The 12,651-nt window shown below is 40.9% G+C and overlaps 1 protein-coding gene across 3 annotated transcripts in view; it reads right to left on the bottom strand.

The window, feature by feature from the left end:
- Positions 1–12,651, bottom strand: part of LOC125456511 (ubiquitin-conjugating enzyme E2 U-like) — a 59,788-nt gene that overhangs the window by 13,646 nt on the left and 33,491 nt on the right. For all 3 annotated transcript variants that reach the window (XM_048539684.1, XM_048539683.1, XM_048539685.1), the window contains 2 exons: positions 3,785–3,870; positions 1,485–1,572 (listed from right to left, as the gene is read on the bottom strand). In XM_048539684.1, the coding sequence (XP_048395641.1) occupies positions 1,485–1,572; positions 3,785–3,870 (174 nt within the window). The remainder of the gene's footprint in view (positions 1–1,484; positions 1,573–3,784; positions 3,871–12,651) is intronic.

Raw genomic sequence — 12,651 nt, 5'->3', positions numbered from 1 at the left:
GAACTGACTTTTTCACCTTTTTCTCATTGCAGCTTGATACTCATAATGTTATTTTTTTCACTTTCTATATCTTCCATATGCCATTCTATAACAAAATCTCATCCTGGAGCTCCATGGAGGATCTCAACGTATAGTTTGGGAGCATTGGGCATAATTACTGCTTGGGGACAGACAAATCAGGAGAGTGTAAAGTGGCACCAACCATAACAGTAGTGATAGAGAGACGATTAGAGTAAAAGGCACAAAAAAGGTTGTGATAAAAACAGAAATTGCACTAAAAGGAATCGTCAGACAGCTTTTTTTCTTCTACAGTGTTCAGTAATGTGAACACAAAGAAAATGTTTGGCATTTTTTTAAGATTAGATGAGATAGTGAATGCCAGAACTGACTCACTTTGAGTCATCAAGACAAGCTGATTGTAGTTCTTTATTGGACTAATATAAGACATGAAGAAATCTGAATTTGTTTAGAGGTCCTGCTAGAAATGTACCATAATTCCAGAAGATTTTACCAGACACCTGCAGGGAATCAACCACAATGAGATTCTATTAATTCTGGATTCTTTTAAATCAGCCTTTTAAGGAATCGATGATAAGTAAAAAAGACTAGGTGCCACATAAATTCAATACTTCCCGTGTTTTCTGTGGTATCTTTGGCTGTGTATACTGTCTTAAATGAGGAAGGAAACTGAATGAGGAAGGTGGTTGAATGCAAATTGAAGGAATTTTTTCAATCATTTAATCGGTTACTATAAACAAAACTTCATGTAAAAATAAGCAAATCCAGGCAGATATTGTGCTCTTGATGGCAGATACTGATTTAAAAGCTTGTGAAACTTCATGTTCCATTTCATCCAAATGAACTGATCTCACACAATAATATGAGACTTGATTATTTTAACATTTTTATCATATTCCGGCCACGTAGGGCATGACACAGTGTACGATGTAAGTCAGGGACAAAATGACTGTTAGAAGGCAAATGAATGGTTGCTAGATGCTGCATCAGTATTCAAAGGACTTTTCACAGAAGCAGCAAGGAAATGTGGCAACATGTCAAGCTAAGAAATGTTTAGTAGCATTTTTGTAGCCTTTTTACCTAAGCCTTTTTGAAGCATCCATTTCAATTAGATGCTGTGCAACTTGAACACATTAAATAATGTCAACTGTATTTTATAGAGGCCCGATTAACAGCTGATTTGGTCTTTACAGAGATTTCAGACAGTTGTTACACAGTTTCATTGTCCCTATATTCAAACATTGCGTTTAAAGTAGCCTTCAGACGAGTGTTCACAATGGCATGGGCCCTTTGCATCTAAACTGCAAAAGTGCTTCAGGTGACAACATGAATCCCACATTACCCTGACTTTATTATATAATACTGAACCTGACTTTATTATATAGTACTGGCAATCTATATAACCTCCCGTAAGTGTGTACCTATACAGTTAGGCATTAAGTCATTTAACTCAGGTGAATACGCACTCTTTATTCTGTTCTTTAATCTCTTCCTGCAAATCCTCCTTTTCCAGTCCGTGGTACAGTGCTTTAAGATGAGGATAGGGCACTGGCACTGAAACAAAGATACAAATAAAATCACTGATTTGTCTCTTGAGGACAGGTTTCACTTAATGGTTGAAAAATTGGAGAACCACAACTATGCAGTTATTTTCTTTGAGAAGCTACTTTCCCAAATGATACATAAGAGTAAAGTAGGCACTATTCAAAGTTAGTATAACCTTTCAATGTTTGATAACTTAAAACCCGATAGTTTAACCACTTTGCTGCATTCCCGTTCCGGCGCAAAACTCTGTTGCGAAAACAGTAATTGCTTGAAATAAACAGCAGGTCAGACTGTATCTATGGAGAGAGATGCACTTTAAATTTTTAGTTAACTTTTTTTGAGATTGTTACAAATTGTAATGAATGCCTGGTTTTAAGCAAGTGGGGGCAGGGTGTGGAGTCTGGTGGATAAAATATAAAAAAGGTTTGATAAAAGAATCACTGAAATTATGGTCTAAAATTGAACTTAATATGGAGTACTGGAGGGTACAAAAGTGCCTCATAGAAAGATGTTCCTTGAGCTTTTTTTGACCTTCATTGGCAAACTGCAGAAGATGTGGACATGGTGGGGATGGGATCGCAAAAGTGGAGAAGTAAAATAGCAAGTGGCTCGAAACTTAGGGCATGCTTGTAGACTCAATGAAAGTATTTGCAAAGGAGTCACTCAACTTGCATTCAAACTCTTTGATGAGTAGAGATTAAACCATTTTGCAAGCAGTGAATAGGAATTAGGAAGAGTGGGCCATTCATTGTCCCTTGAGCTTGCTTTGCCAATTGATTAAATCGTGATTGATTTCCTACCGACCACTATACCCTTTGACACCCTTATTAAGAATCTACCTAACTCAACCTTTAAAAATATTCAATGATGCTGCTCTGAACTACTTTCTAGCAAAAGAATTCCACAGACTTGTAAAGTACTGAGATAAAACAAATTTTCCTAATCGCAGTATTAAATGGGACATCTCTTATTTTTAAACTGCGCAGTTCTAGTCTGTCCAGCAAGGGGAACTGTCATCTCAACATCCATTCTCTTGAATCTTATCAGGGTCTCACATGTTTCATTAAGATCACCTCTTATTCTTCTAAATTTCCAAAGGATACAACAGCAACCTGTCCAACCTTCCCTCATAAAGCAACCCAAACTGTAAAGTACTCCAGATGTGGTCTCACCAATGGCCTGTATGACTTTTGTGAACCTTGCCCTTTCAATAAATGATAACATTACCACTTCTCTTCCTAATCTACACCTGCACACTAACATTAGTACACTGCACTGCAACGTTCTGTAATCTCTCCCATTCAAAAATAAACAGCTCTTCAATTCTGCCTGCCAAAGTGAATAAGTTCACATTTACTCACATGATATCAAATTTGTGCCCACTCACTTAACCTGTATGCTTTTGCAGTCTCCTTAATGTTCCCAGGATAGCCTACACTCCTACCAATATTTGTGTCATCAGCAAATCAAGTAACTATATACAAGGTCCCTTCATTCAAGTCATTGCAATAGATTGTAACTATAGATTGTACTACATTAAAAGTACACTGTTTCATAACTCATTCATAGCTCATTCCAAGTTGCCCTTCCAGAATTTACCTAGAATTCAGTTTTGCACTGTATACCCACATTAAATGGAAACATGGCCTAATTTGTCTGAAACGGGTGGCATAATGTCAGGATTAATGGTAACAATGAGTATTGCAGAGGGCTAGGCCAATGTGCTGGGGATAAAAGTTCAAAACAGTAGCTCACGGAATTGAAATTCAGTTAATAAACTTGGAAAATAAAACTAGTTTCATTAGTGATGATTGTGAAATTATTGTTGATTGCTGTAAAAATTCATCTGGTTCACTGATGTTTTTAGGGAAGAAAATTGACCATTCTTACCTGGTCTGGCTCCAGAGTGACTCCAGAGCCATAGCAATGTGCTTGACTCTTAACCGCCCTCTCCAGTGGGTTAACAAATCACTCAGCGCAAGGGAAATTAGGGATGGACAACAAATGCTAGTTACCCTTGCCAATGATGCCCACATCCCATGAGAGAAATAAGAGAAAACTCATTAAATTTGAAGCCTTATAAGTATCAAAGTCTAGGCTGAGTTGAAGTGCAGGGCCTGAATGTGTAAAATAAGCATTCCAACCCAGTGTGGTATCCAAAACTATCAGACTATTTTCAGGGCTAGTAGAAGGAAGCACCTTAATTGGTGTATTACCGTACTTGGATCTTTGCAGCTCTCAGTTGCTTTTGTTGTGGCAATTTCACACCAGGCCTTGTGATAGTCATCAAAAGCAATCCTTTTTATTCTAAAAGAGAGCATAATTATTCATGTTAATTATGTAAAGAGTTTACCTAATTAAATGCTGTTTAAATGATCCATACAGTAACAAAATGATCAAAAAGGAACCAATGCGGACAGAAATCCTCATGTTATAAAGAGGAAGGTACAAAAGAGTTAATTACAAACAATGGGAATCTGACAAACATGGGAAGACAAAGGTTATAGAATAACACAAAGACCTTATTTTCAATCAATTTTTCCCTTCCCTTCTGAAGGCACCGATTCACATAAATTTATCATATTGTTACCAACAGCACTTCGGTAACCTCGCCAAGTAGATATTTTTCAAGTGCCATTCTTGACCAGTGAACAGCAAGTTTTCAGTGGGGCTGCAGGAGTTGGTGTGAGGAAAGAGATGCAAAGGCACAGTTAATGATAACTTATAAATCCTTGATCAATAGAGGACTCAAGGGTAATGGTGAATAGGCAGGAAAGTGGGCATAAGGAATGTCAGATCAACCATGATCATATTGAACGGCAGAGCAGGCTTAAAGGGCCGTATGGTTTACTCTTGTTCGTTTTTCTTACAGCCTTATGGCCTTAAGGAGGAGAACTTCAAAGGCACTTGTTTCAAAAATTCATTGATATGATGTGGGTATTACTGGCTGCTCCAGCATTTATTGCCCATGTCTAGCTGCTGTGGAGAAGGTGGTGAAAGTTGCCTTCTTGAAACACTGCAGACCATTTCATGTACCAACATTCAAAATTTCAGGAAGTTCTAGGATCTAGACTCAGTGTCACTGAACTAGCTGTAATATGTTCCCAAAGATATCGCCTAATATGGTCTGGAGACTTTATTGAAATTAGGGAACAAATGATAATATATTCACTAATAGTTAATTGGGTTGGAATTGTTTGCATAAATATGGGGAGCCAGTATTTAGTGGGATAAGAATTTTATGGAGTGTGGCTGACTGAAATAAAGCTGTAACAATAAAGTGTGAACTCAAGTTCTGTTCAAATACAGGTAGCTTTGCTGTAACGTGTACTTCGTGAACGCAAATTGGCTGCAACACGATTGATGAATAGTGGTGCTGTTTGGATTATGCAAACTTTCTGCTGAGCAGGTACAGCAATTTCCCTGTAACGCTATTTTCTCTGGAGAATTTCTATAGCGTGAAGTCACACAAGAATGCAACTATTGTGGTATAGGAGAACTAGCTGTAAAATTATCTTATGTAGTACAACATCTCAGTCAGTATGGTGAGTAGCTTGGAGGGAAACTTACATAGAAACATAGAAGATAGAAGCAGGTTGAGGCCATTCATCCATTTGAGCCTGCTCTGCCATTCATCATGATCATGGCTGATTGTCTAACTCAGTAGCCTAATCCTGCTTTCTCCCCATAACTTTTGATCCCATTTGCACTATATCTAGCCATCTCTTGAATACATTCAATGCTTTGGCATCAACTACCTCCTGTGCAAATGATTTCCACAGGCTCACCACTCACTGGGTGAAGAAATATCTCCTCACCTCTGTCCTAAATGGTCTACCCTGTATCGTTGGACTATGACCCCTGGTTCTGGACACCCCACCATCAGGAACATCCTCCCTGCATCTAGTCTGTCTAGTCCTGTTAGAATTTTATAAGATTCTATGGGGTCACCACTTTTCGTCTGACCACTAGAAAAAACAGCCTTAACCCAGTCAATCTCTCCTCATACGTCAGTCCCACCATCCCCCCAAAACAACCTGGTAAACCTTTCCCACACTCCCTTGAGAGCAAATGTATCCTTCCTCAGAAAAGGAGACCAAAACTGCACACAATGTTCTAGGTGTGGCCTCACCAAGTCCCTGTATAACTCCAATAACACACCCCTGCTGCTGTACTCAAAACCTCTCACAATGAAGGCCAACATACCATTTGCCTTCTTTATCACCTGCTGCACCTGCATGCTTACCTTCAGTGACTGGTGCATAAGGACACCCAGGTCCCGCTGCACACTCCCCTCTCCCATTTTACAGCCATTCAGGTCTGCCTGAATCCTTCTTATTTTTGCTACCAAAGTGAATAACCTCACATTTATCCAAATTATACTGCATCTGCCACTGATTTGCCCAGTCAGCCAATCGGTCCAGATCATGCTAAAGGATTTCTGCATCCTTGTCACAGTACACCCTCCCACCAAACTTGGCATCATCTGCAAACTTTGAGATGCTACATTTTGTTTCCTCATCCAAATCATTAATCTATATTGTGAATAGATGGGGTCCCAGCACCGAACCCTATGGCACCCCACTAGTTACTGCCTGCCAATTTGAAAAGGACCCATTAATTCCTACTGTTTGCTTATTCTCTGCCAACCAGCTTCCTGTTCATCTCATACATCTCTACCAATCCCTTGCACTTTAATCTTGTGCAATAATGTCTCATGAGGGATTTTGTCGAAAGTTCTCTGAAAGTTCAAGTATATACCATTTCAACTGGCTCCCCCTTGTCAACTCTACCAGTTACATCTTCATAGAATTCTAACAGATTTGTCAGGCATGATTTCCCCTTAATAAATCCATGTTAACTCTGTCTGATCCTGACACTGCCTTCTAAATGCTCCACTATAAAGTCCTTGATAATAGATTTGAGAATATTCTCGACTAACGATGTTAGGCTTATTGGTCAATAATTCCCTTTCTCTCTACCATCAGTTTTGAATAGTTGAGTGACATTAGATACCCAATGATCTGCAGGGGCTGTTCCAGAATCTACAGAATCCTGGAAGCTGACCACGAATGCATCTACTATTTTTACAGCCACTTCCTTAAGTATCTGGAATATAGATGATCAGACCCTGGGGATTTAACTGCCTTCAATCCCATCAGTTATTCCCACACCATTTCTCTACCACCACTGATCTCCTTCCATTCTTCCTTTTCACTAAATCTTGCATTCTCCAATATTTCTGGTATCTAATTTGTGTTCTCTTATGAGCGGACAGCACCAAAGTATGTATTCAGTTGCTCAGCCATTTCTTTGTCCCCTAATATACATTTCTCCATTTCTGTCTGTAGGGAACCTACATTTGTCTTCATCAATCTCTTTCTCTTCAAATATCTATAGAAACTCTTGGTGTCATTAATTTCATTCCCTGCAAACTTCCTTTCGTACTGCATTTTCCCCTTCTTAATCAATCTCTTGGTCCTTCTTTTTTGAATTCTAAACTGCCTCCAATCCTCAGAGATAATATTTTTCTTGACCAGTATGTATGCTTCTTCCTTAGATTGGATACTGTCTCTAAATTCCTTTGTAAGACATCGATTGGCCCTCTTCCCCATTTCACTTATGTGCTAGACAGGAATAAACAGTTGTTGCAGGTCTCCATGCATTCCTGAATGTTTGCCATTGCCTATCTACTCTCCCCAATCTATCAAGACCAACTCACACCTCATTTCTTCATTGTTTGCTTTATCGAGATTCAGCATCTTAGTATCCAAATCAACTACCTCTCCATCTTGTTAAAAAATTGTATCACGTTATGGTCATTTATCCCCAAGGGATGTCGTACAGCTAGGTTGGCAATGGTTCCCTTCTCATTACACAGTACCCAGGCTTTTCTGGAAAAGATGCAAGATCTGCCCACAGGCCACCTCCCTCACTTCCATCCAGGGCCCTAAACAGCCCTTCCAGGTGAGACAGAGTTTCACCTGCATCGCCTTCAACATAGTCTACTGCATCTGGCGCTCCCGATGTGGTCTCCTCTACGTCAGTGAGACCAAACATAGACTATGTGACTGTTTTGCTGAGCACCTCTGCCTGGGCCTAAATGACCAGCCTAACCTCCCGGCCACCGTCCATTTCAACCCCCGGCTCCACTTCCCCTTCAGCATGTCCGTCCTCGGCATCCTCCATTGTTGCAGCAACTCAGAATGCAAATTTGAGGAACAATATCCTATCTTCTGCCTAGGCACCCTATAGTCCAGAGGACTCAACATCGAGCTCTCCAATTTCAAATAAACCTCCCACCCATCCCCTGCCTCCCCTTGCCAGCCCCACCTCCTCTCTTACATTCCACTTACTGACCCTCCAGTCAGGCTACCAACCAGATTCATTCCTCCCATCAACCAACCAGGTTGTACCTACTAACAGTGTCTATCTACCACAACCAGTTTGCTAACTCCCTCTCCCTAATTAACCCTTCTCTCTTTACCTGCAGATTCCCCTACCCCCACATCCTGTCCTGAAGAAGGATAAAACTCGAAACGTTGACTTCTCCTTTCCTCCAGATGCTGCCTGGCTTGCTGTATTCTTCCGGCCTCCTGTTTGTCTAACTTACATCTGCAGTTTTGTTTTCCTCCCTAGTGAGAAGCTCGCCATGAAGCTTGGAACTTAGTTAAAAGGTGCAGCAAATTGCTCCAGAGGTTAGTAAAAACTTCACCAACTTTTATCACTAATGTGGTTAAGATACGACTCTGTGAGTGTGTCTATATCAGGCCACTGCTTGACTAGTGTGTGAGACAGTCTCCCAGTTTTAGTACTAGTCCCCAAAATGCTGTTAAGGAGAATTTTTCAGGGTTGACAAGGCTGAGTTTGTCATTGTTGTTTCCATTGCCTAGGTCAATGCCACATTGCCCATCCTTTTCTTGAGACATTGCACAGTTGATCCAACTGAGTGTCGTACTAGGCCATTTCAGAGGCAATTAGGACCACATTCTGGGCCTGGAGTCACATGTAGAACAGACCAAGTTAGGATGGCAGTTTTACATCCTCAAAGGGCATCAGTGAACGAGAAGGTTTTACGGCCATCACTTGACTTTTAATTCCAGATCTTTGTTGAATTTAAATTCAATCATCAACATGATGGGATTCTAATCAGGGTCCCGGAACGTCATTGAACGGATTGCTAACCCAGCAACTGTACCACTACGCCATTTACCCTTGCTCACCAAAAGAACAGGAACACAGCAATGCTTTGGGATGGAATTCTAGAGGATATAGAGTAGTCAATGAATGATTAGTCTCCTGACGAAGAAACACAGGGAGAGCTGGAGCCTGGGAAATGGAAAGGTACAGGTCCAGAGTGGTTGATGATGAAGAGATCTGAAAGTGGGAATCAAGATATTCAAATTGACTTGCAGGGACACAAGAGATCGGGAGTGCTAATGAATATAGAGAATTTAGAACTTTGCAGAAAAACACATGATCAAGGACAGCTGAAATACAATAGAGGATATTTTGGACAAAGAATAATTTATCTCTACATAGTCCAAGATCATTTAAAATAGTACCAAACATGGTTTGAACTTCCTGTTGTGCATGATCCAAACTATAATTTACTTAGGCAGAGGACCTTTTATTAAAATTTTTAACCAAAAACAGAAAATGCGGAGCATTGAATGAAACTGTTTTCAACTGTTGCTTTACCTGCATGAATTAACTGAATTATACAGTAATATATTGGTAGGAAAGTGACCTTGCATGCAGGTGGCTTCTTAATTTTGGACGATAGTCTGGCAAAGCTTTGATAAGAGGAAGGAAAGGGAAATCAGAAGGATTAGCACAGATAGCTGTCTTGCAGCTTTTGATAACGAAGTGTGAAGCTGGATGAACACAGCAGGCCAAGCAGCATCTCAGGAGCACAAAAGCTGACGTTTCGGGCCTAGACCCTTCATCAGAGAGGGGAATGGTGAGAGGCAACTGGAATAAATAGGGAGAGAGGGGGAGGCGGACCGAAAATGGAAAGAAAAGAAGATAGGTGGAGAGGAGAGTATAGGTGAAGAGGTAGGGAGGGGACAGGTCAGTCCAGGGAAGATGGACAGGTCAAGGAGGCGGGATGAGGTTAGTAGGTAGGAAATGGAGGTGCGGCTTGAGGTGGGAGGAAGGGATGGGTGAGAGGAAGAACAGGTTAGGGAAGCGGAGACAGGCTGGGCTGGTTTTGGGATGCAGTGGGGGAAGGGGACGAGCTGGGCTGGTTTTGTGATGCAGTGCGGGGAGGGGAAGAAATGGGCTGGTCCTCACCTATACTCTCCTCTCTACCTATCTTCTTTTCTCTCCATTTTTGGTCCGCCTCCCCCTCTATCCATATTTATTCCAATTCCCTCTCCCCATTCCCCTCTCTGATGAAGGGTCTAGGCCCGAAACATCAGCTTTTGTGCTCCTGATATGCTGCTTGGCCTGCTGTGTTTATCCAGCTTCACACTTTATTATCTTGGATTCTCCAGCATCTGCAGTTCCCATTATCACTGACACAATTGCAGCTTTTGATGTCTTGTTTAGGACAGGATTTACAAAGAGAGAGGAAATGGCTCTTTTGTTGGAGTTTAATTTAGATAAATGTGAGGTGCTGCATTTTGGAAAGGCAAATCAGAGGACTTATATGCTTTATGGTAAGGTCCTGGGGAGTGCTGCTGAACAAAGAAACCTTGGAGTGCAGGTTCATACTTTGTTGAAAGTGGAGTCACAGGTAGATAGGCTAGTAATGAAGGTGTTTGGTCTGTTGCCTTTATTGGTTACTGCATTAAGTGTAGGAGTTGCGGCTGTACAGGATGTTGGTTAGGTCACTATTGAACTGCTGCGTGCAATTCTGGTCTCCTTGATAATAAGAAGGATGTTGTGAAACTTGAAAGGGTTCAGAAAAGTCTTACAATGATGTTGCCAAGGTTGGAGGGATTGTGCTATAGGGAGAGGGTGAATAGGCTGGGGAATGGATAGGGTAATTGGGAAGGGCTTTTCCCTGGGGAGTGAGAATTCAAAACTAGCGGGCATAGGTTTAAGATGAGAGAGGAAAGATTTAAAAGGGACATCAGGGTCAACTTTTTCTTACAAAGGGTGGTGCATGTATGGACTGAGCTGCCAGAGGAAGTGGAGGAGCTGGTACAATTACAACAATTAAAAAGCATCTTGATGGGTATATGAGTAGCAAGGGTTCAGAGGGGTATGAGCAAAATACGCTGGCAAATAGGACTAAATCCATTTAGGATATCTTGTTGGCACGGACAAGTTAGACTGAACAGTCTGTTTCCATGCTGCATATCTCTAGGACTGAGCAACAATCACAAAGTCATAAATTTGCCAACGGGAAATTTTCAAAAGAAGTCCATCTTCTTTTGAAAAAAATACATTTTTCCCATGGGTTAATAGTTCAAAGTGCCACTTAACAATGACATTACACCATAAGAAAGATCCCATGTCCCTCAACTGTTGAATGATTGCAACATCACTCAAATGGTGGTGCTTGAAGGGTTAACATTTTTATTTTCTGCAAACCACAATTAACCCCGAGCAACAACTTGGATAAGAGAATGCAAAAGAAATCTGAAGACCTCGTAAGCCTCAGCATAGGTTAAAATTTGAGAGATTTAAGGGAAAGCTATTGAGCATCAGAAATAATAAACATATGGAGACAAGCTTCAGGAGTTTTTAAAAATTAGATCATATGTCCAGATCTCACAGATATGCAGTTCTGAAAAGATTACTGTGAAAATGATGCTGAAATCAAATAAAATCTGAATAAATACCAGTCACTATTTTGCTAATCAAGATTTAACCAGTTTTCCTGACATTCAAGTGAGGATACTTTCAGCAAATTGTACCCATTCTTTTAAAAAAGGGGAGTAGATGAATATTGGATTAAAAATGAATCATTTTTCTCTGCAGAAATACTGGTGAGGTTAACAAAGGTCACCAATATTGAAATATAAATCTGTTACTCTAGAACCACTGAAAGATGTTGAAATATATGCATGGACATGAAATGGTGATACTTACATGATTGATACCCTCTAGATACAACAAAAAAAAGTGGTCCTGTTAATTGGAGAACAACTATATTGTTAGCAGCACGGTACGTCTAAATTGTTCCCTTAATCTCAGATTTGAATGATTGATGGAGAATGGAAACTTCTTACCCTACATTTCTTGTTGTCACTTTTACTTCACTTGCTCTCTCTTAAACATGCATACCTTCTCTTTGTTTAATTTGCTTTTATGTGCCTTAATAGAAATTGGGCTGAATTTGACCTGAAGTTGTTTAAGAAGGATGTTGTGAAACTTGAACGGGTTCAGAGAAGATTTACACCGATGTTGCGAGGGTTGGAAGGTTTGAGCTGCAGGGACAGGGTTTGTCAAATACATGGACAGTTTCTGTACACGAGGTTCAGTGAGGTTCCTCACTCTATCTTACCAAACTCACCTCATCACCTACACACCACATACCTTTGGTACCTCTCTTGCCACAGGCGGCAATACTCCCCATTGCTTGCACTGCCCGAGATTCCTGGTTCAGGTGTCCCCATATTTAAACCACAGTTGTGAACCAGGTCAAACACGAGCAGGCTTGGAGTTGCCCCACATGCTTCATGTGAATTGTACTAAACATACTCATTGGAGGGAAACTGTGCCGATAAGGACCTCGAGGACTTGGTAGATGGGTGGGTGCAGAGGAGGTGCTGTCCTTCTCCCCCAGGAGCAGTAGGCCCTGCCAGCCTAGACCATAGTTGCTATCCAGATCAGTGCAGTACCCACAGTTTGGAGGAATGCCCAACAAAACAATGTAAATGACCTTCTCTGCTGCACGAGGGTAAATGCCATTATATTCTCTCTACTACCTCATACATGCTATCTCTGCTACTACACCCACCTCCGATCTAGGCTCATAGTTTACCACTGTTACATGCAACATCTTCCATTGCTTGCTGTCATCATTCCTCTCCCTCCACAGCTTCTGTGTTTCCTCCTTCTTTTATTCTTTATTCATTCACGGGATGAGGGTGTCACTGGCTTGGCAGCATTTATTGCCAGTTAAGAGACAAC

Source organism: Stegostoma tigrinum, chromosome 8, assembly GCF_030684315.1.
Source record: "Stegostoma tigrinum isolate sSteTig4 chromosome 8, sSteTig4.hap1, whole genome shotgun sequence".
Lineage (NCBI taxonomy): Eukaryota > Metazoa > Chordata > Chondrichthyes > Orectolobiformes > Stegostomatidae > Stegostoma > Stegostoma tigrinum.
The sequence above is the reverse complement of the archived record's forward strand: the minus strand, read 5'-3'. Positions and strand labels throughout refer to the sequence as shown.